This window comes from Venustampulla echinocandica (genome assembly GCF_003357145.1).
Source record: "Venustampulla echinocandica strain BP 5553 chromosome Unknown scaffold_3, whole genome shotgun sequence".
NCBI classification, from domain to species: domain Eukaryota; kingdom Fungi; phylum Ascomycota; class Leotiomycetes; order Helotiales; family Pleuroascaceae; genus Venustampulla; species Venustampulla echinocandica.
Window position 1 is genome coordinate 1,065,141 of NW_022474208.1, and position 27,818 is coordinate 1,092,958.

At 49.7% G+C, this 27,818-nt stretch overlaps 10 protein-coding genes across 10 annotated transcripts; 6 read left to right on the forward strand and 4 right to left on the reverse strand.

Annotated features, from left to right (window-relative positions):
- Positions 1-3,893: 3,893 nt before the first annotated feature.
- On the reverse strand, positions 3,894-5,090 carry BP5553_05964 (putative actin-related protein 2 complex subunit 1; the record flags this gene model as incomplete). The annotated part of the gene is made up of 3 exons (XM_032014587.1): positions 3,894-3,934; positions 3,987-4,814; positions 4,868-5,090. The coding sequence occupies 3 exons, from the start codon at positions 5,088-5,090 to the stop codon at positions 3,894-3,896; spliced, it is 1,092 nt and encodes a 363-aa protein (XP_031869268.1).
- Positions 5,091-5,360: 270 nt separating this feature from the next.
- Positions 5,361-6,059, forward strand: BP5553_05965 (RNA recognition-containing protein; the record flags this gene model as incomplete). The annotated part of the gene is made up of 3 exons (XM_032014588.1): positions 5,361-5,401; positions 5,454-5,670; positions 5,745-6,059. 3 exons carry the CDS (start codon positions 5,361-5,363, stop codon positions 6,057-6,059), a joined length of 573 nt encoding a protein of 190 aa, XP_031869269.1.
- A 225-nt stretch (positions 6,060-6,284) lies between these two features.
- Positions 6,285-7,195, reverse strand: BP5553_05966 (Uncharacterized protein; the record flags this gene model as incomplete). The annotated part of the gene is made up of 3 exons (XM_032014589.1): positions 6,285-6,461; positions 6,535-6,807; positions 6,893-7,195. The coding sequence occupies 3 exons, from the start codon at positions 7,193-7,195 to the stop codon at positions 6,285-6,287; spliced, it is 753 nt and encodes a 250-aa protein (XP_031869270.1).
- Positions 7,196-7,888: 693 nt separating this feature from the next.
- Positions 7,889-10,271, forward strand: BP5553_05967 (alpha-1,2-Mannosidase; the record flags this gene model as incomplete). The annotated part of the gene is made up of 3 exons (XM_032014590.1): positions 7,889-8,507; positions 8,606-9,942; positions 10,023-10,271. 3 exons carry the CDS (start codon positions 7,889-7,891, stop codon positions 10,269-10,271), a joined length of 2,205 nt encoding a protein of 734 aa, XP_031869271.1.
- A 1,352-nt stretch (positions 10,272-11,623) lies between these two features.
- Positions 11,624-13,588, forward strand: BP5553_05968 (Uncharacterized protein; the record flags this gene model as incomplete). Its single annotated transcript, XM_032014591.1, has 4 exons — positions 11,624-11,924; positions 11,988-12,188; positions 12,258-12,480; positions 12,529-13,588. The coding sequence occupies 4 exons, from the start codon at positions 11,624-11,626 to the stop codon at positions 13,586-13,588; spliced, it is 1,785 nt and encodes a 594-aa protein (XP_031869272.1).
- Positions 13,589-14,161: 573 nt separating this feature from the next.
- Positions 14,162-16,066, forward strand: BP5553_05969 (Uncharacterized protein; the record flags this gene model as incomplete). Its single annotated transcript, XM_032014592.1, has 4 exons — positions 14,162-14,461; positions 14,529-14,856; positions 15,047-15,216; positions 15,413-16,066. The coding sequence occupies 4 exons, from the start codon at positions 14,162-14,164 to the stop codon at positions 16,064-16,066; spliced, it is 1,452 nt and encodes a 483-aa protein (XP_031869273.1).
- A 459-nt stretch (positions 16,067-16,525) lies between these two features.
- BP5553_05970 (putative phosphomannomutase) lies at positions 16,526-17,473 on the forward strand (the record flags this gene model as incomplete). Its single annotated transcript, XM_032014593.1, has 3 exons — positions 16,526-16,627; positions 16,691-17,145; positions 17,221-17,473. 3 exons carry the CDS (start codon positions 16,526-16,528, stop codon positions 17,471-17,473), a joined length of 810 nt encoding a protein of 269 aa, XP_031869274.1.
- A 222-nt stretch (positions 17,474-17,695) lies between these two features.
- On the reverse strand, positions 17,696-21,449 carry BP5553_05971 (uncharacterized protein; the record flags this gene model as incomplete). Its single annotated transcript, XM_032014594.1, has 3 exons — positions 17,696-18,162; positions 18,261-18,904; positions 18,952-21,449. The coding sequence occupies 3 exons, from the start codon at positions 21,447-21,449 to the stop codon at positions 17,696-17,698; spliced, it is 3,609 nt and encodes a 1,202-aa protein (XP_031869275.1).
- A 1,700-nt stretch (positions 21,450-23,149) lies between these two features.
- On the forward strand, positions 23,150-25,155 carry BP5553_05972 (p-loop containing nucleoside triphosphate hydrolase; the record flags this gene model as incomplete). The annotated part of the gene is made up of 3 exons (XM_032014595.1): positions 23,150-23,189; positions 23,257-23,460; positions 23,528-25,155. 3 exons carry the CDS (start codon positions 23,150-23,152, stop codon positions 25,153-25,155), a joined length of 1,872 nt encoding a protein of 623 aa, XP_031869276.1.
- A 1,176-nt stretch (positions 25,156-26,331) lies between these two features.
- BP5553_05973 (uncharacterized protein) lies at positions 26,332-27,251 on the reverse strand (the record flags this gene model as incomplete). Its single annotated transcript, XM_032014596.1, has 3 exons — positions 26,332-26,503; positions 26,827-26,846; positions 27,180-27,251. The coding sequence occupies 3 exons, from the start codon at positions 27,249-27,251 to the stop codon at positions 26,332-26,334; spliced, it is 264 nt and encodes an 87-aa protein (XP_031869277.1).
- Between the last annotated feature and the right edge of the window lie 567 nt (positions 27,252-27,818).

Sequence of the window (27,818 nt, forward strand, 5' to 3'; positions counted from 1 at the left end):
CCCCTAAACCCCCCCCCGCCAGCCCTTCCTAGCAGTTCCTACACCCAACAAGCGCCATCCCGCCAGCGTTTTGTTCTCCCTCTGCCTGACTCTCCCCCGGTCTTGGTCTTGGACCGTTGGACGAGGACGTGATCCGGCGACGGCGACGGGGATGAGGGGTGTAATACCTAGGTAATGGCGAGCGGAACGGCGAGCGGCGTGCTCCATTGTCTGTTACATGCATGGGCCGCGCCCAAAGCTCAGAAAGTCATGTCGTCCCTCCCTCATCCACATAAGTAATCTAGTGTTTCCAACAATGTCGGTTCAGGCTTCGTTGCACGATTCCACCAGCGACAGAATATATATTGCTGTCTTATCCGATCCTTCTTATGGGCACCATCCGCCGGGAAAAGTTGCCCCCTCCTGATCGCCCTCCCTGGAATCCTGCCTTTTCCTTTTTTATATAAGTACACAAAGGGATGCTGAACCATCAGCCATCGCCCACAAACTGGTCCTTCGTCCCATCTCCCTCGAAGCCATCCACCGCCGCCTCTACCTCTTGATCTTAACCATCACTACCCACCCCTCGCCCATTGACCCACCACAACACAGGCACAGGTTGGTACCGGTCCTCAATTGTCCCACGGTCCAATGCTTACTATGTTCAAGTCCAGCAGACCTTCCACCTAAGCCTCCCCCGATATCCCCGCCAAAATGTGTGAATATACCAAAAACTACTACATCTATACATCATGCCAAGACCCCGGAGCACATTTCTTTGGCACATCGGTGGATGGCAAAAGAGAACATCGTTGCCCCAGCGGCCCACATGAACGCTACATCGTCGTGCCTGGCCATTGCCCCCTTTGCAACTCGTGAGCCCTACGGCTCTGTGACTCGGGGGGCCTAAAGATATATATATATATGTGTGTATACGCTACACGACGGACATGCGGTCTTACGGGTTTGGACATTTTTTGGAATTTTCTTATACATAACTTGATACCATTTCGACCTTTTTTCTTCTTTACGGCATGCACGACTCTCATATTTTTCTTTTTTGGGGTTTTGGGAAGATTCTGCGGAGTACTCATATGCGACCATATCTGTCGCGGGGCGTCAAAAGGATAGGGTCTGCCATGTCAGTTGTACAGATTGTTTTACGGCATTGCGTTCCGGACCTGGCAGATGATCGCTGGGCGCATACAGGTTGGGTGGGTAGTCATAAGGTCTATTTTTGGAGAGAGGGAGGGAGAAGGAATTATCTGACACAGAGGCAAAAAAGGGGTATGGGGAAGCATGGAAAGGGCAATAAAAGACGGGATACTGGGAGCATGGCTTTCCTGTTTTCCTTTACCAGGCGCAAGGAGATATCCCAAAATGATGACTTATGCATCGCACGTCTGTTGTCTGCCAATCGTTTCATATCATCCAGTGTGGGCGGCGCTTGGCAGGCCGCATCGTGGTTTTTCTTGATATCAAAAACATTATATACCCCTTACTCCGTAAAGGAGCCCATTAACAGCGCCCTTCCACCCTCAGCCGTTCCCGGCAAAACAACTCGATGGAGATGATCACACGCCCCCCAGACCGTGAATTGAAGCCCACTTTTGAGGCCAACCTGTTTTGCGTGCGCAATGGCTCGATATGCGCCGGACTTCGGTGGGAAGATGAGGTGAGCATCGAGCAATGTGGCGATGAGGATTGGCAACGGGCGGCTTTTGCATGAGCTTGCAAAGTGCCGGCGAATGCAGCAAACATGCGAGTGCTGTAACGTGCGTTGGGTGATATTACCTAGGTAGGTACTCAGAGCAATATCAGCAGAGGCCAGCTGGTGGTGCCGTGGTGGTGAGCAGGAAGCCGGTTGCCTAGGTAGCAAACCATATTATTGCCCCTTTTCGTCGAGTTTTGTTGATCTATCATCGATCGACCACGGACCGCGACATTCGGATATGGAATAAGGAATAAGGAATAAGAAGTAATAAGGAATAAGGAATAATAAGATGGTCGTTCTTTCGTTCTTCGCCATGATATATGCACGTTACATGGGCGGGCAGCTGCAGCTGCAGGCTGCAGCTCAGTGCAGACAGCCAAACATCCATGCTGGCCCTGCCTATCGGCCTGCCTGCTGCCCGGCGCCGCTGCCGCGCGGAGATATCTTGGGAACAGATGCAATGCCATGCGCCGGCGATGCGCTGCGCTGCGATGCGGTGCGACGTGATGCGATCAAGTCTTGTTTTGTCTTCTCCTGCGCCGGTTCGTTTGGTCCACGATTCACGGTTCACGGACGAGGTTGGCTGATCAGCCAGCCAGGAGCCATGTCGAGGGCACCTGCGGGCTGGGTCACGGTTGGCTCCCAGGTATATACTACGGTACTTGTTCAACTACAAATATCTGCGATATCAATATTCAATTTTCAATATTCAATATTCAATATTCATAAAGTGACAATATCCATCTATCCATCTACACCTACCTACGCTCGGATGTCTGCCTGCACCCGGCGTGCTCGGAGCCCAGGGCACCCGGTTCTATCCCCTTTATGACCGTTTATATATGCTATGCCCATGTGGGCAAATGCCTCATAGTCGGCGATGTTCGAGGCCGGGCAGGTATGTGATCCTCATAGTCGCCGATGTTCGAGGCCGGGTAGGTATATGACTTCCCTACTCGGATTGCTGGTTCCACGTCATCAGACGGTAGTAATACCAGATACCTGGCGACTGACTGTGGTTATAAGGACAAGGACTGCAAGCACCCCCCTAGAGTACCTAGGAAGGTGACACAATGGGAATATAAAGCCCCCGTGGCATGCCAGCTCACTGCTGACGATCCGAGAGCACGACACCGTCGCCAACACATCATCCTACATCGGCGTATCCTTGGTATTGGCGAGTGGTATATATGGAAAGCAATCAGGATATATTCAGTCATTGCAGAAATGAACTCTCCACACGCGGTTTTGCCGCATCAATACGATGGAACATAAGCATTTCTGGGATCCGAAAGGCATTGAAATCCATCTTTTAACTCCCCATGTGGCCATCCATCAAGGTGATTCTCGGGTCATCTTGGATACTGTTGGAAACTCGCCATATCCACCTTACGCGACACCACTCAAGCGACCGCCTCGACCGACCGCTGTTGTGGCCAGCTCAGCCCCCCACTTGGATGCAGCTCTGGAAATCATATATGGAATAATATTGCGCACCATAAGCTTGGAAATTATAGGCATACAGAGACAGTTAAGAACGCAATGGCACCCCTGCCTCGGCGCCTAACTATCAATTGGGCGATCATCTGTCATTGTTTTCTTACATCTCGTTTCTTATACCCCTCCATGTCCCTCCATTTCGTATGATTATGGCATGAGCTGCCCTCTCCACTCCATGTTTGTCCCCCTTTGTTGTGGCCAGACGCTGGGGTTAAAATTGCGCTCGTCGTATTTGGATGTTGGCTGGACCAACCAAATTAATCGGGGTGCCATTTAGATTGCAAAAATAGTGGGCTCAAATGGCGACTCATCAATTAACAAGGTCGGAAATACATATCTCGACCTACAATACTGACTCCAAGTATAGAAGGTTTGCCGGCCCCGCATCACACCGTCACATGTTGGAGAATCGAAAATGGAACGGTGCTTGACTTAGACATGCCAATTCGACGATAGTCTAGGCAAGGGTATTAAAAGGGGCAGGTCAATATCTCACTAGAGATAGGATCGCCGACATAACTCTCTAAGATGGCAGTGGATCATCACTAGATACCATCCAGAATATAGGGGTATATAAAAAAGTTTTTGTCAACAACTGATTCAAATGCTATATTAAGACGACTAGGGGGCACAAAACAAAATCCTTGGTATAGGAACGTGTTTATTCTATGTCATGCGGTCCTTGGTTCTCGTTCTGATCTTATGCATTCCAGATGACGATTCTTCCATCCACGCCACTCGCTACTACGGATTAGTGCTAATTTCAAATCGTGGGATGCTCTAAAGGACTTACAGCTGAACTTCCTAACGGTGCCGCCGGAGCCTTCATATATACGAATCGTATTAATTGTATTCTGATGGACGGTCTTTAATTGGGTGTCATCCTTGGTCTTCCCTTTTAGATCCATCTGTTTGAACATGTTGAATGCTGATTCTTCCCGTGCATCCCCAAGTCCCGGTCGTCCCTTTGATTCCAATGAGCCAGTAAGCTGCCAGCCACCTTCACCACCTTTGAAACGGTAGGCTTCACAGTCATAACCAGCGGCAATAATCTCGCTCTCACCATTCCAGATAAGACTCATGAATGGTAGCAACTGGGTATTAACACTGATCACGGCCCTTGGAGGTTGGTCCGCTCCATTAGGATAGACCACGGTGATGCTACTGTCATGGGCAGCAAAAGCAAGAGCATCGCCGCTTGGGGAGAACGAAACTGCATGCACCCAGCCTGATGAGTTATTGAGATACTCCCCACAAACAGTGTTGAATGGCAGACGTTCTCCCCACACACCCGGTTCTGGTCTAGCATCCACGCCTTTGATAAAGCTCGAGAATACCCTTGCGTGGGCATCAGTGGACCCGGCGGCTAACAGCACGGAATTAGGATGCCATGCCACCGTTGTGATAGTGCTTCGGATGGGTTTCTTGATGTGCTTCGATACCCACCAGTCGTTCTCTTCCTCGAAGTAGCAGATCGCAATAACTCTAGCGCCAGATCCCACGGCAAATTTCGTTTCCGAAGGCGACCAACGCACGAAAGTTGCTGCTCGATTGATGCGTAGAAGAACTAGGGTTGGTTTGTATCCTGTTGGCGATGGTTCCCAGACCAAAGCATTTCGATCTTAGACATTTGTGTTAGCATGACCCACCAAACTTAAACAATGCATGATATACCTTGCGAACAGGTTACAATCCTCCCGCTGTTTAATGCAATATCCACGCTGGTGACAGTCTTGTCATGCCCTTTAAGCTCATCCTTCAGTTTGAAACCGCTGCCTGTTCGGCCGTAAAGCTCCACGCTGGTGTCTCTCGCAACAGCCAAGGTTTGCTTGTCGGCAGAAAAGGAGTGGTCGGCGATAGGGTGGTGGAAGAGATGGTGGACCTCTGGAGAAGCCATTGTGAATTGTTGCTTGATAGGAGGAGCTCTCTACTATCAAGTGAAGCTTCTTAGAGTGGTGGTAGTTGTAGGTCTGGAGTCGAGGAGGGCGGAGCCGAGGACAGGAGGGGTCGTTAACAGTTAATTGTTGCGGCCTAAGGACACAAATTGTGGCTTCAACCTCAGTGCTGAACTTATCTTGCATCCGCGGGGAGCTGCCCATTAACTTTATTTTATGGAAGAGAAAGCGCGTACCCCACCCCGCAATCTCTCGCAACATTTAATTACACGATGCCGGAAAAGAAGGTGCCTAGTTACGCCCCGAATCAATCGTAAGTTCAAATCCAATCGCTGTTTTCGAGGCAGCAGACTGACATTTGCCAGACTCTACATCACCAATCTCCCATCCTCCAAAATTCAGAAAGAAGATCTGCGAAGGGAGCTCTACACCCTCTTCTGCACCTATGGCCCCGTCCTCGATGTAGTGGCCCTCCGGACCATGAAAATGCGCGGCCAAGCACATATTGTGTATCGAGATATCCAAACCGCGACGCAGGCTATGAGGGCCCTTCAAGGGTTCGAGTTCTATGGTCGAGAAATGGTGAGCCTTATTCAATTTACATTTCCTCCATCCGTTTCTTTGTCAAAATAATCTAACGTCTGATTGCTTCTTAGGAAATACAATATGCCAAATCGAAGTCTGACAGCATTGCGAGGTTGGACGGTACCTTCCACATGCCAGCTGCTGCAGCTGGTGCTGTCACCGCCACAGAACTGCAACAGAGCATTTTCAATGCACCTCCGTCTGCCCTTACGGCATCCTCGACTGGCGGTACACTAAAGCCCCCAGGTGGCGCTGATCATGCTATGGAAGATGCGAGAAGTCCAACGACAAGTGTAGCCGGCCAGAAGAGAAGGAGAGATGAAGAAGAGGAAGCCGATGAGGACGAAGAAGATGTTGCAATGGAGGAAGACAGTGATGATGAATAAAGTCGCAAAAATTATCAGATGCATTGCAAGGCGCCTGGAGTTGGAATTACCACATGGTCTACCGGAAGGTTCCTCAAGAGGATGGGGATACTACAAAGCGGGAGTCGAAAATAGATCTATGCAAATATGTCTCCGAACATGCTCACCATGGTTCACTTTCTAATATTCATAAAACCTATTTGGTTGAAACGTTGATTGAATGATGGTATATCGGGTAGGAGTTCACTATCCATTTGTATTCTCCTGGGCCATCTCGGGGGGTAACCATAATCCAACACAGCCTCCAACTAAACCAAGCCAGACCATGAGATAGTCCGTCATTGGGCAGTCAAATCTTTCCATGGCCTCTTTCGTTTGACAGGGGTGGATAAAGAAAGATGGTACGTCTGTGATGGGATGCGGCTGCGAGGTTCTATTATTATTGCACATGTTCCACAAAAAGCTATGCTAGGGAGGGTACTAGAAGATGACTTACAGCAGCAGATATCCCACCAGTGATCCCAGCATCTCGAAGCTGACTTTTATACCCTTCTGGTACAAGATAACGGTAGACCGAGTTTAAGTCAAATGTTGGCTCTGACATAGGAAGGTCGTGCAACGTAAACCACAAAGTAGGAATGCGATAAGTGGGATGTAGATGTATTTCATAAACCACATAAGGCAAGCTCAAATAGGGATTGCATTGGGAAGGAATTTGATAAGTCGTGGTCCCTGGCTTATGATTCTCCAAATCTGGGCGAAGTGCCTCCTATAATTATGTTATACGGATACTCAAAAATCGCAATACACTAGAGTAGAGACTTGACAAAGGGGGGGAAATAGAAGTTACTAACTTGGTCTCCGTCCTCGTTCTCAACATCTATCTCCATGTCCACTTCGGAAGGCTCCTCTCGACCGCCATTTAGTTTTTGAAGTGCAAGTGATAGCTCATCTTGGTCCTCAGAGAGCTGAAGCAGTCGGATTATCTCAATATAACAGCTTCCAGTGGTTGCGGTCCACCTTGAGCGAATCTTGAAGACCTGCCTAGTAGGTCCTAATCTCGCCTTGATATATCTTTGATCAAGGAATGCACAGACAAGTGCAAATTCATCATCTGTAACAAAAGGCCATTGTCGGTATTCTTCTCTATGAGACATCTCGACTGGTTGCTCAACAGAGGAAATTAGCTAGGTGGTGTACTCTTGTTGAGACAAGTAAATAAAGCCACCAGCGGTTGAAGCGTCTTTTAGCAATTCTTACTTTGGTAGGCTCTCCGCTACCTATTGCATAGCCTCGTGCCAAGAACAAGTCTCTTACAATAACTAGCAACTAAATTGCCTAGAAGAATCCAACTAGGGTTGCCAGATAAGAGAAGATCTTAGGTCTAATATGAGATATTTGAAACGTATTGGTCATGGGATATTGATCGTCTACTAGGTCTAGTGATGCTCTCCGGGATTCGGCAATTTTCTTCGTGGGACGTCCACACCTCAACTACAACTATATAAGGCCGATGCTTCACCGTGCTTCATAGAGGAACCGACCGACGAACATCGACTGTTGGAATTTACGTCCTAGTGCTCCATGGCCTCTAGAGCAAGAAATTACTGCTCTGCAAAATGGAGCTGAGCGCACTTTCTCTTGTTGCAGGCTGAAAAGCCACCCTTTGCTCGCCTAAACTGCCAAGGGTGCTGGGCTTCAAATTCCAAGACAGGACAGCGTGTACGGAGTAGCTACAGTAAGCTCATGAAAGTTAACAACTGCAACTGCAACAGCAACTACATTTTTAATCCTTTTGTTTTTTGTGCTTGTGCATAGCCGCTCCTTACAGATATGATCCAACGGCGTCCATGAACGTCCGCGACCCTTTTAATCTTCATCGCTCTCCCGCCTTTAGCATTCTCCGAGTCTCCGCAACCCGAGCAGCCGCAACTGTCACGCAGAGAGTCGTCGACGCTGGCGCTCAAGCTATCGAATCTGGCAAGCAAGTCGTCGAGGACATGTCAGCCTTTTCGATACCCAAGAATGTACCTTCTTTTACGAACCCGCAACGCGAATTAGAAAATAGGGTTTGGGGAGCTTCAGGAGTGACGGCACGGTCAGGGGGATCACATTCGCATGGCGGTTTAATGGGCGGCGTACAAGACCGGGTAGGAGGGTTTTTTGAAAGGGATAGAGGCGATCTACCAATGTACAAGGACAAACCATACTCGTATGCAGCCTCACGAAGGCATCGGCCGATCTGGAAGCGGAAGAGGACAATGGGGCTCGTTGGGCTCTTAATATTGAGTGCTCTTTACCTTTTTGGATTTTTCGGCGGAGATACCCCTACATCTAAGAGGGCTACGAGTACATGGAACTGGCTGCACAAACCAGAGGAAGGCTCCAACGTCGACTGGCTGGATCGGCGAGAGCGTGTCAAGGAGGCCTTTATGTTAAGCTGGGATGCATATGAACGTTATGGCTGGGGTATGTGTACCTTTCTTGCACTTGCAAAGCTCCACTCTCTTGTGAAATCCCTTTAACTTTTATGCTATATGAATTCAATTACTCACAAACTACTCCAGGATACGATGAATACCACCCCGTTACAAAGCATGGAAAACAGATGACTCCGAAAGGCATGGGTTGGATCATTGTGGATGCTTTAGACACGATGATGTTGATGAATTTGACGTCAAGATTGACGCATGCTAGAGAATGGATATCCAACACTCTTGATTACAATCAGGATCAGGAAGTGAACACATTTGAGACAACCATTCGAATGCTCGGAGGGCTGCTGTCAGCTCATTATCTGTCAACCGAGTTCCCGGATATGGCGCCTATAGCAGATGATGATGAAGGAGCGGCTGGCGAGGATCTTTACCTCGAAAAGGCAAAAGACCTGGCCGACCGCTTAATTGGGGCCTTCGACTCTCCTTCGGGCGTGCCGTACGCGAGCGTGAATTTGAAAACTAATGAAGGTGTTGTATCGCATGATGATGGTGGTGCATCTTCAACAGCGGAAGCGGCCACGCTGCAACTCGAGCTGAAGTATCTCTCCAAACTCACTGGTGAGACAATGTACTGGGAAAAGGCGGAGCACGTTATCAAGGTGATCGATGACAATGGTAGGGAAGATGGACTTGTTCCAATTTATATATACGCTCAGGATGGCAAATTTCGGGGAGAAAACATCAGACTTGGCAGCAGAGGAGATTCGTATTACGAATATCTCATCAAGCAGTATCTCCAAACGTCGAAAGAGGAACCGATCTATGAGGAGCTATGGGACGAAGCATTGGCGGGTGTTCGAAAACACTTAATCACGTATTCGAAACCTTCCCAATTCACAGTTCTTGCAGAGCGCCCGAGTGGTTTAGGCATGCCTATGTCTCCCAAGATGGACCATCTTGTGTGCTTTATGCCCGGGTCCATCGCGCTAGGTGCCACTGGCGGCCTTACTGAAAAAGAAGCTAGGAAACTTCCGACCTGGAACAAGAGGAAGGATGAAGAGATGCAACTCGCTTCTGAATTGACGCATACTTGTTGGGGGATGTACAAAGCTATGGCTACAGGGCTCGCTCCGGAAATTGCCCATTTCCAAATTGACGACCCGCCTCTCCCTGTCTCCGCCCCACACAAAGCACCGACCACACTTAGTGATGAAGATCCAAGCTGGAAGGAGGACTTTGTGATCAAACCCAACGATAACCACAACCTCCAACGGCCGGAAACGGTCGAGAGCCTGTTCTATATGTGGAGAATAACCGGCGATGTAAAGTACAGGGAGTGGGGATGGGAAATGTTCAAGTCATTTGTCAACTACACTGCTGTTGACGAAGGCGGAGGTTTCTCGAGCTTGTCGGATGCCAATACTATCCCTCCGACGATGAGGGACAACATGGAAAGCTTCTGGCTCGTACGTATACCCCTTCCATCTCCTCGAAACCGCACTTTCAAGCCTGCCCTTGACATGGCGAGAGACTGACAAAGATATAGGCCGAGACCCTGAAATACTTCTACCTGTTGTTCTCGCCTGACGACCTAATCCCTCTTGACAAGGTTGTCATTAATACAGAAGCTCATATCTTCCCACGGTTCAAGCTTGGGCCATTGTTTAAAACGGGCTGGGAGAGGAAACCCCGAGGACCAGACGGCAAGATATTGGCAGATCAACCTGTGAAGCAGGTGACCCGCTCGGTCGGGGTTCGCGCAGCTGAGGAAGTGAAGACTGCGGGAGTGTCATAAACGGGAGATTTTCAAATGCATTTTAAATGTTACATGTACATATGGGAAGGCGTTCTCAGGCAAAGATACGGTATTTTCCAGCTACAAATGTGTGTGTGCCTTCGAGTCTTTGCCACGAGATGTTCTCCATTTCCTCTTGTCGTGCCCATTGCGTTGCATTGCATTGCATTGCACTATTGGGTCAACAGTGCTCGAGTATTTGCGCAAACTTTCACAGACGAGTACCGTGCCACTTCCCGCCGCACCGCATGCCTGGTAAGGGCACATTACGCATTACACACTATACATTACACTCATCCGCAGTACAGGTACGAGTAAGTACGAGTAGCATCTTGCCGATTGACACCGCCCGGCAACACAAAATGCTACAAGTAATTCGTCAATAAAATAGCACGAGACCTGCCCAAGAGCCGCATTGTCGAACGGTCAAACCTAACAATCTCGTTTCTCCACAGTGCCACAGGGAGATAGGGGCGGCCACGTGGATTGAGTACGGGGAAGTGCACGCGAGGGAACTTGGCGCTTCTTCGGCAGCACAGGATCTCCAAGAGTCCAAGGAGTCCAAGCACCCTGACTCGCACTTCGGGAAACACACTCCACAATGAACGCATGCTTGGTGCTCGGTGCTCGGTCCTGGCAATTGATGCCGCTCTTCTACAATTAATTAATTAATGGGGTTGGGACTACTCTGAATTTCCGATGATGGATTTAACCTTGGATTTGGGATCGGATTACGGGGTATTATTGGGGCTTGGATTGCGATTTGGGATTGGGGCTGGGGCGGGCTGGCTGGCTCTCTGCTCTTCAACGCTCCACGCGACGCTGGGAATTGAATGAAACAAGGTCAGCCCTGCTGCTGCTATTTTAACCATCCATCCTGGAAAACAACGGACGGTACTTCAATACCCGGTTCGGTAGCTGATAAGGATTCAAGTCATCTCATATATGCAGCATCGTATTCGCGCGGTCGCATCCATCGCCATCTCCATCTCCATTTCCATCTTCCGTCGCTATCGTCATCTCCACCTCCACCTTCACCACCGCCACCACCACTTTCACCGTCGCCATTATTATCCACCATCCCCATCCTCAGTCGCAATAGCATCCGATCAATTCGGATCCGTCCAAGGCTGCGCAACCCCGCGATGTCGCCTGGTTGACATATGTTATTTATCGGCTACGGCGCGAGAGTTGCCATCGCCCTTCTAGCAAATATACCATACCCTGCGCCGGTATCATAGAACAGGATCAGCCGCAGCGTTTCCCATCGTCGCTGAGCTTCTGTTCGAACCGAATCCAACCAGAAAATTAAGACATCACAAGTCCCCCGGCGCGTTGCTGCGAACGTAGCCATGAACGACGTGGAGAAGGGCAGTCGAAACTCAAAGGACCGGTTTTCGTCGCCTAGCTACAGTACCCATAGAAATGAGCCTAGCTATGAGGAGGTCACCGTGATCCACCAGTCCATGCCACGCCGTGTGCTGGAAAGTTTCAAACGTGATCCAACTCTCACCGTAACCCCGAGGGGTGCTGTTGGTGCCGATGGTCGAGTCTTTAACCCCGAAGATGCTGCTATTGCCACGGCAAATTCTCCTTTGGCACGGAAACTCAAGGGGAGACACTTGCAGATGATTGCTATTGGGGGGTCCATTGGTAATTGCGCTCCATTACTGTATCAATTTATACACTAAGATCGATATCTAACGTTCCTCCAAGGTACCGGCCTCTTCGTTGCATCTGGCAAGGCCCTTGAGGCAGGCGGACCTGGGTCACTACTCATCTGCTTCTCCTTCATTGGTCTCATGCTATTCTGCACGATGCATGCTCTTGGCGAAATGGCCGTGCTCTTCCCAGTTGCGGGATCCTTCTCCGCCTACTCGACTCGGTTCTTAGACCCCGCGTGGGGATTTGCTATGGGTGAGATTTCCTTTATATCGAAACGTGCAGGTCTAGCTTATAAACCGGATAGCTAATATCGAGAGATAGGCTGGAATTACGCCATGCAATGGCTTGCCATTCTTCCCCTCGAAATCGTCGCAGCATCGATCACTATCAACTTTTGGGACCGCCAAGGAAAATACGACCATGCGATCTTCGTCTCGGTATTTTTGGCAACCATCATTACTATCAATTTATTTGGCGTCAGGGCTTATGGTGAAGCGGAATTCTTCTTTGCCCTCGTCAAAGTTGTTGCTGTTATTGGATATATGTAAGTGCAGTGTGTGGTCTTGACAGCGGGCGCCGCTGACCTTATTAGTCTCCTCGGCATAGTTCTAAATTGCGGAGGCAATTTAGAAAATGGCTATATTGGTGGCCGCTATTGGCATGATCCTGGCGCTTTTCATAACGGCTTCAAGGGTCTCTGTAGTGTGCTTGTTAATGCTGCCTTCGCTTTTTCTGGCACGGAGCTGGTTGGTCTTGCCGCAGCTGAAACCGCAAATCCACGCAAGTCGCTGCCGACTGCTATTAAGCAAGTCTTCTGGCGTATCACCTTGTTCTACATCCTATCGCTGACTCTTGTTGGCTTGTTGGTGCCTTATACGGAGCCAAGACTTCTCACCAGTGGCAGCGCAAACGCCGCCGCCTCGCCCTTCGTGATTTCCATCAAGAATGCGGGTATCGAGGTCCTTCCATCGGTCATGAACGTGGTCATTTTGATTGCGGTGCTATCTGTTGGTAATTCCGCTGTCTTCGGCTCATCTCGAACACTAGCCGCTCTTGCAGATCAGGGGCAGGCTCCTAAAATCCTTGGGTATATTGATCGCAAGGGTCGCCCCTTGGTTGCTATTGGGGTTGCTTCTGCGATCGGTTTTGTTGCTTTCGCAGCGGATTCGGGAGCATCGGGAACTGTGCTTGATTGGATGATGGCTCTTTCTGGTCTTTCTTCAATTTTCACCTGGGGATCTATCTGCCTTGCCCATATACGATTTCGGCGAGCATGGAAGTCACAAGGCCATAGCCTGGATGAGTTAGCCTTCCGGTCTCAGCCCGGGGTGATCGGGTCTTGGATTGGCTTCCTAATTAATGCCTTTATCCTAGCAGCTCAATTTTGGGTCGGGGCATGGCCAGTGGGCTACGGAGAATTAGGGGCAGTAGGACAAGCACGGCACTTCTTCTTGTTCTATCTCGCGGCACCCGTCGTTATTGTCTTCTATCTTGCGTACAAGATTTGGTTTAGAACGCCGATCATGCGTTGCAAAAATATGGACCTTCGGACCGGCATGCGGGAGTTGAATCTCCCCTCGCTCATTGCAGAGGAGCGGGCAGAGCGCGCGGCTTGGCCTAGGTGGAAGAGAGCGTATAAGAAGGTTTGCTAACAGGATGACGCGAAGGAGTTTATGTTTAATGTTTATACCCCAAGCTATATAAATGGCAGGATGCCTCTCTCGAGAATCCGACGAAATATATTATGACACCATGGCACATTAGTGCTGAAATTGATAATAACATTACCAATTCGATTAAACCTACATAGTACAAGCACCTACTTAATTGGGAGGTAGGCTGTAGCTATCTGCAAGCCTAGCAAGTGGAGTTGCCCACCAGAGCCAGCAAGGTAAAATAATTAAATGCACCGCTGTGGATAGGTAATTGATCGGGATTGGCGCTAAGATAGAGTACCTATAGGGTTCGGAGGCGCAACCCCCCACCATGACCGCAGAGAAACTGTGACGGTTATTACGGCTTTAAAAATGCACCTCAATACAAAGTACCTTATCTGCCTTATCAAGGTACCTACCTACATGTACCTAGAACCCATACCCCTCACTCGCGGTATCATCTCATCTTCAATCCTCTTCACGCACTGTAACCGGTCCCTCAATTGACCTTATATTAAAGGCCTTAGGTATATCGTGTGACAACCTGTGTGTTGGAGTCAGAAACCGAAAATGCCCTCAATTACCCCACTTATCCTCGTCCTCGCTTCTCTCGCTTCTCTCGCCCCCTCAACCCAGGCAGAAACTGTCTTGGGTGTCTATATCTTCCATCGGCATGGAGATCGCACGTCGAAAAGCTTCGCACCGACGACCTTGACTAATTTGGGATACCAGCAAGTCTATAGCTCCGGTGAATTCTACCGTGCCCGGTACATTGAGAGCAATGCTTCATCTCCCATCTATGGAGTTAGCCCTGACGTCGTTAAAAACTCCCAATTAAGTGTTCAAGCCCCAGTGGACACAGTTTTACAGGTAAACAGCCACGTGCAGCTATTTCCTACTATCTGTCAATGACGAAAATATCTAACTATAACTGTAGACCTCAGCAGCGTCCTTCCTTCAGGCGCTATACCCACCCGTTGGAAATACGGAAACCCTTGCCAATGGAACAAGGATTGAAAGCGGCTTGCAATTCATCCCCGTGAGCGCTGTTGCCACCGCAGCTTCTGGGACCGATTCCGAAAACAATGTCTGGTTGCAAGGCCAAAGCAACTGCCAAAATGCCATTCTCAGCTCGAACAGCTACTTTTACTCGCAGGAGTATCTGGATAAGTTGAGCTCCACTGCCGGCTTCTACAAGAGCATCTTGCCTGTAATCAATGGCACTTTCACGGCTGAAACGGATACTTTCAAAAATGCATACGGCAGTAAGTCCTTCACCCGCCCTTGCACCAGTCGTTGGAAACCTCTCTTTATACCTAGCACTATATTGTTATATGCTTTATAGACATACTGTCCACGTTATTAGGATGGAGAGAAAGGCACATTTCTTTCAAGGCCGTTGGTTTTGGCAACCAACTGGCTTATGGAAATAATAATATCTCTAACAAATATTAGTCTATGACTTGGTCCACGTTTCCACCATCCATAACTCGAGCATTCCGTCTAGCGATCTTCTCACCGATGAGGCGCTCTTCCAGCTCCGAACTCTTGCGGATGATCATGAATACAAACTAGCATTCAATGCATCCGAACCTATCCGTGCCATTTCTGGTAGCACTCTAGCGGTAAGCACTCCCTTATTATATTATCTTGACCCCAGGTAGGGGTTCTCATTCATTAAAATTCCCGAGCTACTCCTTCGAAATGAGATACTGCTGTGCCTTATAGCCCTATTAAGTAGTCCGATGTTCTCGGGCTGTTTGTTTTACTAGCAGAAGTTATCGTTGAGTAACATATTTCCTGTGGCTAATTAAAGTTTAGGCACAAATCGTTCAAGATCTAAACTCCACGATCGTTGGCAAGTCAAAGGCACCAATCTCCATCGAATTCGGCGCATACGCGAGCTTTTTCTCCTTCTTCGGTCTCGCCCAACTCCCCAAAGCGTCAGAAAACTTTACTGGGTTGGTCGATTACGCTTCGTCGATGGTATTCGAGCTGGTAACCAATGCGACAGTCTCAAAAACGTCCTACCCATCAAATGACCAAATCTCCGTCCGGTTCCTTTTCTCCAATGGCACCGCTGCTGGCAACCCCTTGACTCCATATCCGCTCTTTGGGGGTGATCAAAGCTCGACCCTCATCCCATGGACTGGGTTTGTCGACGGGATGAATAAATTTGCCATTGGGGATCAGGTACATTGGTGTAACGCGTGCGGAAACTCTACCGGCGTTTGTGCTTCTGCGGCTGACTCAACCGCATCGTCTACTTCCTCTAAATCGTCTCCATCATCATCTGGCGGCGTTTCAAAGGTAGTTGCCGGTGTGATTGGTGCATTGGTTACCTTGGCTGTGGTATTTGGCTTGGAGGCTCTCATTATGCTGGTGGGCGGACTTCGTTTGGTTAATAAGAAGCGCTTGAGTGGCCATGGTACACCTGAAAACGCGGGCGCAGCCAGCGTAGCCACGAAGGCTTGATTCCCTCAATGTGGACGACGGAAAGGCTATGGAATGGAAGAAAATTGACGTTAGGTAATATAAGTTAATGTAGGCTGGTCTAAAGCCATGAAAATCCTCAACTGTCTTCGAATATAGGACCAATTTTAAGGGGTTTGGTAATCAGATAAAGCAACATTTAACATTTAACAAGTCCTCACCATGGTTGATGGTGATGATAGAAGTACCTAGGTACCTTAGGTACCTCTCACCTTCAGAATCCCGTGACCTGTCCCTGAGCCATGTCCGTAGCTTGCTCCAGCTATTGACCAATCACCGACGCTTGTGTACCCCTCCTCCCCCACCACTCCCGAAGGACAACTCAGCCCCTCCATTACTCGTCAACATATAAACTGACCGCCAGATCACAAAATCCAACTTCAACTGGAATTCCTAAATTCCCTCCATCCCACCCATTCAACATCTCCTTCACCATCCAATATGTCGGAAGCAGCAGCAGTTTTCCCCCCGCTTGACAAGCGGCCAATGGCCAACACAATCGTTTTATTCGATGTGGACGACACGCTCACCCCTGCCCGTCGAGTACGCAGCTTCCTCCCTGTGCTGCTCTACAGTTTAAAATTCACAATAATAACACTTCCCTAGTCGGTATCACCCGAAATCCTCGAACTCCTCTCCGTCCTCCGCCACAAAGTAGCCGTGGGATATGTTGGCGGTTCTGACCTCAAAAAACAACAAGAGCAATTAGGCTCTGCCTCCGTCCCCGTCACCTCGCTGTTCGACTTCTGCTTCCCCGAGAATGGACTCGTTGCATACAAGGAAGGCGCCCCCCTCGCCTCGACCTCCTTTATCCAATGGATTGGCGAAGAGAAATATAAGGAGCTGGTGAAGTTCATACTGCATTATGTGGCGGATCTGGATATCCCCGTGAAGAGGGGCACATTCATTGAGTTCCGAAATGGCATGATTAATGTCAGCCCTATTGGCAGGAATGCGAGTGTGGTGGAGAGGGATGAGTATGAGAAGTATGATAAGGAACATAAGATCCGCGAGACATTTGTGGCGATACTAAGGGAGAAGTTCGCGCACTTGGGGCTGACGTTAGTACTACCTGTTTGGCTCTTTGCTGTTCATTAGAAGAAGGGCTTTTTGCTAACGTGTGCCAATTTGTATAGATATTCGATCGGTGGCCAAATCTCGTTTGATGTCTTCCCCAAGGGCTGGGACAAGACTTACTGTCTAAACCACCTGGAGAACGAGGCTAAGCTGCCCGGCGGGGTCGCATATACAACAGTTCACTTCTTTGGTGACAAGACATACCAAGGCGGTAACGACTTTGAGATATTCTCGGATCCAAGAACGATTGGGCACACTGTTAAAGGCCCTGACGATACGTTGGCACAGGTAAAGGCACTGTTTGGTATTTAAATGGCGATTCATAGAGGGAGTAAAAGCGTAATATCGGATAGACAGTACTACATAATTATAGCGTGTCTTAAGAAATATCAATTGATACCAAATCTGTTCTATTCACGTCATAAGGCTTAAGAGACGAACTAAGGTCCAACGCTACCCTACAACTCCTCTTCAGATGCTCACGCCAGATCATCCAGAAAACAAAATAGGATCGCTGTCGTTAAAAAAGCCGTTTCATCGTCCAAACTCGAGACTGGGAACAATTACGGGCCCGTACTTGGTTGGTGGAGTGAACCCGCTATCTCCTTGAACCACAAAGTCTACTGCGAGACTGAGCTTCGCCAGCCCATGCCCGCCACTATGCACGCTCGCCGCATAATTTGTCCCCGCAATGGCCTCTGGGTCATATGCCACAAAGGCAACATAGTTTCGCCGTCCCATCAGCTTTTTCATCTCTCGAGGGCCACCGCTAGTATCGGTCTGGAAGATCTCCATCATATCTTCCTTAGTATCCGAGACTTGATTGGTAGTCTTTTGTCCATTCTGTGGGACATACAACGGCTTGTTGTTGTGCAGCATCTTCAAGACATATGACGGGGGAGGTGCGGCTACAACTGCCGATGATATGATTTGGTACATTGTCTTATGGTCGCTTGGATGGCTTGGATCGTGTACCAGGCCGGCACCACAGCAATTGACATCTACACATGATTGGTTAGCATTGTGAGGTGACCAAAGAGCGAAAATTACTTGCCTCCGGATAAGAAGGTCATGCGGATACCCTTCTGATGCGCAATACCTTGCAGGGTTCGGATCATGTATGTTCGTTCGAGGTCCTTTGACTCGTGCGTCCACATATCTCGAAGTTCATCGGCAATATCGATGTCGCCGAAGGTGTTGAGTACTCCGCCCATAAGCCCGGACTTTCCGACTGCCTTCTTTACTTGTGAAAAGCCAGATGCAACAGCGTCCTTTCCACCTACTACGCCAGCTACAGAGCTTGTGACCTTGCCAAGCAAATTGTACGTTCCAGTCACCGCTTTCTTGCCAGTAGCCATGGTATGAGCAATGCTCTCCACGGTGTCAAGTCGTGGATATATGATTGGCACTGATACCATCCAAATGCAGTGCTGGACGCTAGGCGGTAAAGTTGCAACTTTTGGGAAAAGCCCTTGATATGTCGGGCCTGCCAAAACCTGGCGTTGGTTGCGTTCTGAGCGGCAATCAGGTCCTACTACCACAACCGCAGGACCCAGATATTTCACAAAATGCCATCCCGATCCCGTTATGGTGAAAAGGTCTGTATCGGTGCTGACGTTGCGAAGGATCTCAAGCGTGGTGTGGTGTTGGAAGAGAAGATACATCTCAATGCCGATACGCCCAATGTTCTTGAACATATTGGAAGACTGCATGTACTCGGGATACGACCCAAATCCGTCAAATCTGATACCAATTAGCAACTAATACGAGAAGAGGTACGGGTTACTTACATGTCATGGTCATCGATCTGGAGGACGTGTGGAATTTGCGCAAAGGCTTCTCTCAAATACGGCTGGTCAAAGTGACTGGTATAGTAATGGAAATAGGCATGAGAAACATCTTCCTCGTGTCTGGCAGTCCAAGCTGCGCTTTTCCGAATATCCTTGCCGCTCATAGCAAGCCACTGCTTGAGTAGTGGAATTTCTTTCCATAACCTATCTCCGTATATTTGATCACCCAAGCCTAGTTGAACATGGAAGCCGCCGCACTCCACGTTCTTTTGTAAAATGTCTTTCCACATAAATCCGATTCCCCCAAGTTTAGAACGCTCATTCACGCTCGTATTCATCGCAAAGTCGTTTCCTGAATGCGCGATGAATCTCCAATTGGTTTCGTAGCGACCAGCAACCAAGAACTCATAGCGTGTGCAGCCAAGATGCGAGGTTATAGCATAGGTCCATTTATCCCCAGGACCATCTCCCATCTGCAGATCAAGATCATACCTATAAAATACCCATCGCTGATGTGTGAATATTGGATTTGGCTTTAGTTGGCGAGGGTTAGGTGATAAATCAGCACTCTGGTGGATGTGAATGGTAGGTGGTTGTAAGCCGTCCGTAACAAGTAGAATAGTCCCCAGCCATATGCCCCTCTCCATGTCCATGTTCACATATCGAAGATAAGGCCCGAAGTAAACCCCGTTGGTGGGAGCAATTTTATACATGTCAACACCAGCACTTGGCGGAGGCCCCGAGAAACCTGCCGCAGTAGGAGTCTGGGAGGCCATGCTCATGATGCTCTCGGCATAGCCAGGAGTGTGCGGGGGAAATCCCGGGGAACCAAGAGGAGTCTTGCCAAATGCACTCAGCCCTGGTGATGCCAACGGATTTCCGTAGGTGGAGAGCGTAGGTGACAGAGGGGCAGCATCATGGTTTAGTGGAGTTGGCCCTTTAGGAAATTCCCACTGGGTTGCCTGTGTTGGCAGATGGATATAGTAGTATTGGCCGGAGTTTTGGTCTAAATGAGCAATCCACCCTTCTGGGAGAGGCGGGGGTGAGCTAGGCCCGGCACCCTGAAATGGTGAAGCATTTGGAGCATTGACTACCTGTTGCTGCACAGGAGCAGGTTGGGGGACTTGTTGCGGACTTGCAACTTCCTCTCTCGGGTCGTTCGCGAACGCGGGGTGGCCTGGATGTTGCAATGCCGGTGAAGCTAAAGGAGCAGCAATATTCGGCTTAGGAGCTGTGCTAACCGCAGCCGGAGCGGCAGAGGCACGCTTCTCAGCCGGGTAACCTTGGGCGTTGCTCGCTCCATTGGTGCCAGGCGTTACACTTGAATAAGCCGGTGGGGGCGATGGTGACAACTGCATACGCTGGAAATCTTGCTCAAACGCATTTGGCACCGGGGCAGAGCCTTGCCTCCCAGGTTGCTGCTGCGCGGGAGGTGAGGGGGAAGAAGTTGTCACCTGGTTCGGGCCTTGGTATACGGTAGGTGGGCCATGTGGTTGATTATCTGGAGACTCCGTCGGTGTCCAAGGCCTGGGGATGTGTTGTTGCGATGGGAGTCCTGGGGACTGTGGCAACTGTGGGACGGGCGGAGGCCCATACTGATTTGCTCGTTGAGCAGCAGCCGCATTTTGTGCTTGAAGACTGCTTAGCGTAGCTGTTCCAGATATTCCTGCCGCTGCATATCGAGCTTCAATACCGCCACCAGGTTGCTCGCCAGGACCAATAATCGGAGTCTCGGGAGGCGGCGGAGAGCCCCTTGTTGCTCGTGTTGTAGATGTAGAAGCCGTGGAGGAGAACCGGTTCATTGTGTTTGGGGTTGGGGCAATCAAATGATCGTTTCCTGCCACCTGTCCATCGAGTTCCGACGGGCCTGAGGTGGGAGGAGGGAAGTATTTCTGGTGATAGTCGGGATACGAAGGCACAGCGGGCTGTGAGGGGCGCCTGGCGCCGGTCGCAGGCTTGGGGTCCCGGCTGGGAGCTTTAGCAAAAAGACCCTCCTTATCTGGAATATCTGGGCCTGGAGACTCCGGGAGGGGCTTTGGGGCGGTCCCGCGCCTTTCTGCCAGCCCAGGGCCTCGCTTGTCGACGGGACTTGTGGTCAATCGAGGGGTTATATCATTCGAGGCTGTCCGGCTGGTCGGTGATGGTCGGGGCTGTTCGTTGCTGGATCCTCCTGAACCCGTCCTCCTTTGACCTTGACTCGGTTTTCGGTCGTCTGGATATGGCGTGCGGTGCGGTCGGGGAGATTTGAGGGGAGCTTGGAAGCAATCGTCGTCGTCCGGGTACGGTAGAGGACTCGCTGAGCTCGAAGCGCCCGGAGGAAGAGGAAATGTGAGCTTGCTCGAGCTGGAGCTGGACGGCGGAGGATAGTTGGTTCGGTTTGGCTGTGGGCTTTTCGGCTTATTGATCCTCAGAGGCTCGACAGTAGGACTATCCTCGCCATTATTCGAAGGTCTCGACAGGAAGAGCTCCTCTTCGGGTTTTCCATGACGAGCGGCCATGGCCAGGTACGCAGGCGGGAGGGACCCAATGAATGAAGATTCGCTAACTGATGCACGCAGTGTTGTGATGTGTTGTGTTATTTATAGGGACGGTCGACGGGTAAGGTATAGGGCGCAAGGTAAGGTACAGTACCGGTGTCGTGGGGTTGTCGCGAGAGGCACAGATGATCAATGCGGGGAGGCTATTGTGCTCTGGATACGAGGGACTTGGGCGATCAAAGAAGGCCGGTCAGCTGCGGCCGCGATGGGAGGCCAGCGGGCGAGGGCGAAAGTCGAGAAGTGGCAACGAGGAGAGATGCGCGGCCCCCATCAGAGAGCAGATCGCGAGGATAGATATGATACAAGAGGACGACGATCCAGCCCGGGCAGCGACGACATATTCGCGTTGGGATTGGGAGCAGCAGAGCCAGCTTTCTGGGTCCGACTGGGCGCGCGAGACTGCGGCGGGCATGATTGGCGGGCTCAAAGCGCCTGGGCTGCGACACAGGTTCGGCATGTCCACATTAATAAAGTGTCCACGCAGTAGGGGGAGGGTGGTAGCAGTCGTTGGTAGTGCCGGCGGCTACAGAGATTCTGCAGCAGTCGGGGACTCGTCGTTGAGGTGATATGATTCCTAGCCGCCGAGGGTAAAAGTATTGGTATTGGCAGCTGCTCTGGGGCCGTTGACTCTCGAGGCCCGAGATTATAGCGGACAAATAGGGCGCCACTGTTCAGTGTTCAGCGTTGATAGAGTTGGATGCTAACCAACTACGGCGTAGAGCAGCAGAGTAGCAGAGTACGAGTAGCAGTCTAGCAGAGTAGCAAAGCACGCACTCCGTAGGTAGGTAAGTACCTATGTAGCCAAATACTTTGTAGCCAGCTACTCGTACAGGCATAAGTGCCTTTCGTCAAGGCACATGTATTCCATACCGGAGACTGGAGTAGGCACGCAAGCAAGCTAGAAGCTGCTGCACTTACCTAAGGTGCCTACATAGCCACTCCCGTACCGGCCTAAGCCCGTATCAGATCCGTATATGCGTGCCATCACACAGCAGTAACTGCGGCGTGGTATGATCAGAGTACATAGTACAGTACAGAGTACAGAGTACACAGTACGAAGCACCTAAGGACTCACGCCTCTCCCGAGTTGGTGGGCTGCAACCCGCTCCCGGGATCCTCGGGGCGAAGCGCCCGCCATTGCGCCCGAGACCCGCATCCCTGGTACCTTGCCTCCGTACTCGGGCTATCAGTACATAGCAGTATGTACCGACTTTGGAGCACGGCGCGTAGACGTCTGATTAGACATCTCTCAATGCACATTTTAATGTAGAGGGGCATTTCCAACAGAGAAGTCAAAATCACTAATTAACCAGCACTTTGTGCAAAACCCTAGACACAGTGATGCCTTCAGGTTTTCGATCAAGGTGCACAGCACGTGACTTTGCACTAGCCACAGGTGGCGGTGTCGCGTTCCGTGGTCGCGTTCTGGTCGGTCGCGTCGAACGCGTAAAGTGCAACGAGAAAGTACATCCAACCTCTCCACTCCCTTGGTGAATCAACTCTCCTTCGCGCTTCCCACCACAACCACCACCAATACCTTCACCACCTCCACCTCCACCTCCACCTCCACCTTCCTCCCCAAAAACATCTTCAAGGCCCTCATATCCTCCTTCCTCCTATATCCGCCGACACAATAAGCAGGAGCTCCTTATCCATTAGCCATGGCCATAGGAAAGCGAACAAGAAGCGCTACCGCCTCAGGTACGTTCTTTCCTCCAATTCCCCCCAATTCTAGATTTCGTAGGGCGCTTAGCTGACCGTCGAAAAGAATCCGAGTTATCTTCTCCGCGTGCCAAACGTCAAGCTCGAGTCGAGATCTTCAGTGACCACAACAAGGACAAGAACCCATTTCTTTCCTGCTCTAATCGTGCGCGTCCCCAACATGACACGCTTTCGAGCCCAATTTCAACAACATCGAGAACGATCAAGCATGGCCTCGGTACAAATACAGTGGGCTTATCTGCCGAAAACGGTATGTATAAGGTCTCCAATAATGAAATGGATGTGTCCAAAGTGTGAATTGCGCTGATTCCATTTAGACGAAAACTCGGAATTCCCCCAAATACCAACTCCTCAAACACCAAGACATCGAGACGCACTCTCCAAAAAGGCGCCGGTTACCCCTCGGCATCGCGTTACTATTATTGGCAAAGCCCTCACACCACGAGGTCCTCGAACACCGGTAACACCCAACGGATCAATCACAACTGTGTACAGTCGGGCGAGACAACTATTTACGCGCAGCTCGGAACCAGGGAAGCTTATTGGAAGAGATGCGGAGAATCAGGAATTGACCCATTTCGTCCAAGATCGCATCGCTAATGTAACTGGGGGATGTATCTATGTCAGTGGTCCACCGGGAACTGGCAAAAGTGCTATGGTCAGCGAGATCACGACCGACATCGAAACATCTCCAATAGTGAAGAAGGCGTATGTCAATTGCATGAGTCTGAAGACATCGGGTGACATCTACCCCGTTTTGCTGGAGGCCTTGTGTGACGATCTCGAGGTTCTGGAAGGCGATGAAGCCAAGACATTGCAAAGCATATTCGCTCCCAGGAAGAAATCGAAGACGGTTTACGTTGTCACCTTGGACGAGATTGATCATGTCCTCACTCTGGACTTGGAGATATTATACAAGCTGTTTGAATGGTCTCTGCAAAAATCATCGCACCTCATATTGATTGGAATTGCGAATGCTCTGGATCTGACCGATCGCTTCCTACCTCGCCTAAAGGCCCGCAATATGAAGCCTCAACTTCTTCCATTTCTTCCATACTCCGCACCTCAGATCAAATCTATCATCACCGCCCGGTTAAAGACTCTTGTGAGCAAAGACAGCCCTACGCCAGACTATGTACCATTTCTCCATCCTGCGGCTATCGAATTATGCTCCCGGAAAGTCTCAAGTCAGACAGGAGATTTGCGCAAGGCCTTTGATATTTGCCGGCGTGCAATTGATGTCATTGAAGCGGAGGTCAGGCAAAAACACGAACAGGCACTCAACGAACGGATGATTTTATGCTCTCCAAGCAAAAGACCTCTGAAAGAGAATGCGAATTTATCGTCGCCGGTTGGCCTCTCAAAAAACCATGATATGACTGCGCAGAGGTCACTTGCCCAGTCGCTTGCTGAACTCACCGTTGAGACGGCTCCTCGAGCGACAATCGCCCATGTCAACAAAATCACTTCCGCTACATTTGGTAATGGAGCAAATCAGCGATTAAAAACTTTAAATCTTCAGCAGAAGGCTGCGCTATGCGCCTTAGTGGCCCTCGAAAAGCGCAAGAGGGCAGCCGCGGCGGATGTTATGGCAACCCCTTCAAAATCCAACAATGTGGCCCCTACTATCAAAGCTCTCTATGATGTCTATTGTATGCTATGTACACGCGATGCTATTCTTCATCCTCTTACAAGCACGGAATTTCGGGATGTCATTGGAAGTCTTGAAACGCTGTCTCTGATAAGTGCGGTTGATGGGAGAAGCGGCTCGTTTGTAGCGCTAAGCACGCCGAGCAAGAGAGCTCGGAAGTTTGGTTCTGGTGTTGGAACTGGGGGTGAGAAACGGGTTGGTAGTTGTGTAGGGGAGAAAGAGATCGCACAGGCTGTTGAGGGGCTCGGTGCGGGTATTCTGAAGAGCATATTAAATGGCGAAGGACTTGATTGAAGGCAGATTTTGTCTTGGCATAGCGAGGTGTTTTGTATACGACATTTTTAAGGGATTGCATGGGAAGGCAGGACACGCATAAGAAGGGAGTAGATCGGGATTGTATGCTTTGGCCAATAATTAATGTCATGAAATATATCTTACTATAAGAAGCTATGATTCTACGACTATAATTCTACTCCAAAGTTCACGAGGCTTGACGTCTAACTCCTGGTATATTTCCGGCAACTTAGCGCTTTTGGTTTTACATAGTACTCTATATACTATACGAAATATTCATGGGTAGGGAGAGTTCATATGGTAAATCAATGCAAACCCCGCAATCTAAGATATGGCAATGTGCTATATCGTAAGTACTCGCAAGAGCTAGCGGGGTGCTGGGCTTGGGTTCTAGGTACAACACATTCTCCTAAATCAAAGACAGAGGTTCCTCCGGTACATTACGGACCTTTGAACTTATGCCTGCCATATATGGGCAAGGTACCATTACGTATATGGAGGGTACTAGAGACTCACTGATAATGTGCATGCAAATTCAAAATGCCGTGCTCAGAGGATAAGAGAGAAGATAGCCGAGTGGAGAAGGAAGAAGGTGCTAGTTAATAAGGTTGATAGCTAGCCTATACTGCAACCAAAAGATCACAATCCAAGGTTCAGCCAAGTTTGGTAGAGGGTGATTGTTGATTAATCATTGGCCGGAGCTTGTTCCCTTTACAGGCCCCCCAGCTACTTTAGGCTTATACTGACATCAGGACTTCGTACGTCAGTTTAGCAATCAACAACCGCCGATCAACTACCCCCGCTATTTCCTCAGAAAACAAATTATCGGTAAATGCAACTAAGGAACCCGTAACCAATAACCCTAGAATGATTTGCCGTTTATAGACACTCTTCTAGCTTGCTTTACGTTATAGGTATTAGATAGCCGATAGCTAACATCACAGATACGAGATAAATTTTATCAGCTTTGTTGCGGAAGAGTTTCTAGATTATTACTCTAGTAGGTATGGTATTCCGCGTGCCTCTGAATGAAACCGGACCAACGGCTATTGATTTGAAGTCGCCGATCAAGGTGACCGATTGCTCGCAGCTTGCCTCCGCAAGAAAAAAATGTACCCAGCCAATAAGTTGGAGCGTGGACCAAAGAACGGCATTCTCCAGCGTCGATACAATTTTTCACGGCTTTCCTCCCTGATCTTCACTGCTCCCGCCTTCGGGATTCGTCTGCTCGGAGGCTGCTCCGGCATCCGCTAGTTGCTCGGGTTCTTCCAGACTTGCGAGCAAATCGTCGATCTTCTTTTCAAGAGGGGTGAGACTCTTTTCAAGCGCTTCTGCGGTTTTCTCGCCCCTATAGACACAATGACTTATGTTAGTACGTCATGTATGCAATGTAATACTTAATGGAGGGCCTAGATGGCTGTCTGGGGATAATTCGGGAAGCTAGGAGCTGCCAGCTAGCTCTTCGGGGAAGCAGGGAATGGGAACTCCCAGCTCCTAGTGCCATTGTATCTGCAACCTGGCAAGTACCGAGCTGCAACAGACAGGATCAAAAGCCGAGGGAAAAGTTTTGCACTTCAAAAGTCCCCAGTGCTCAGGGAGAGAGCATGGTGGTGCCGAATTGGACCAAATTGAGGTCTTGAAATGCGAATGACGACATTGAACAACACGTACTTTAAGAGTTCCGTCCAGGCCTTTGGTGGCGTTAGCAAGAAGTAAGGGGAGTGCAACACAAGATGCCGAGTGCGGTATAAGCCAATAATGTAGAATACTTTTCATGCATATTGAAGTCAGAGCTCTGAGCTCCAAACCCCCCAATTGGCGGCACGTCAAATGTACCAGGCATCACTTGCATGACCAAACTCGGGGCCAACCTATGGCCAAGGCAGTGAGCATGCAGCTCATGTCGTCACTGAGATGGGCACAGCGCCAACTGCCTAAGGTAGGTAGGTAGTGTCCTTTCCGGGCGAGGGTGCAGGAACGTAATACGACAAGAATCGCAAAAGACAATATTGTAAACCACGTACCTTAGACAAATCGGCAGCACTATCCACGGCGCTTGTATGTTCCTGCGCCGATACATCGTTTGATGGGGCCATTGTGGCAAGGCTAGACGTTGGCGCGGTGTAAGGAGAAGGTAGAGGTTGGTTACGGCGAAGGATAGCGTGGGCAGTGATCAGAGGACCATCCGAGACGACAGGTTTCCAGGTTGTCGGGATATTATTGCGGCTATTGCGTAGGAGCGTAGCACAGCATGGGATCGTGTCCGCCGGGTGGTTGTCAAGTTATGAAGATCGATGATTGAGGCGCGGGAGTTGGACGCGTTTTAAGTGGCGGAGTGTGTAAAGTATTAGTACCATCTACGTCGTAGGTAGGGAGTACGAAGCCACAACTCGCCACAGCTCTGTCTTTTATATATAGATTTCCGGAGTACGAGTACAGATCTTCTTATTGTTCTCAACTCAAAACCGTGGGCTATTAAGTACCGTCCTAGGCTTCTAGTATTATCCCTTTATGAGCATCCGTAGTCTTCAGTACGAAGTACAAGTACAAGTACAAGTACGACGAGTGTACAAGTTGTGATTATCTCCATACAGGGTTCCCGTCCCTGGCGATCTACATCGGGTCTTCTACGAACTTTACCAGCTGTTGAATATCGGTCTGGG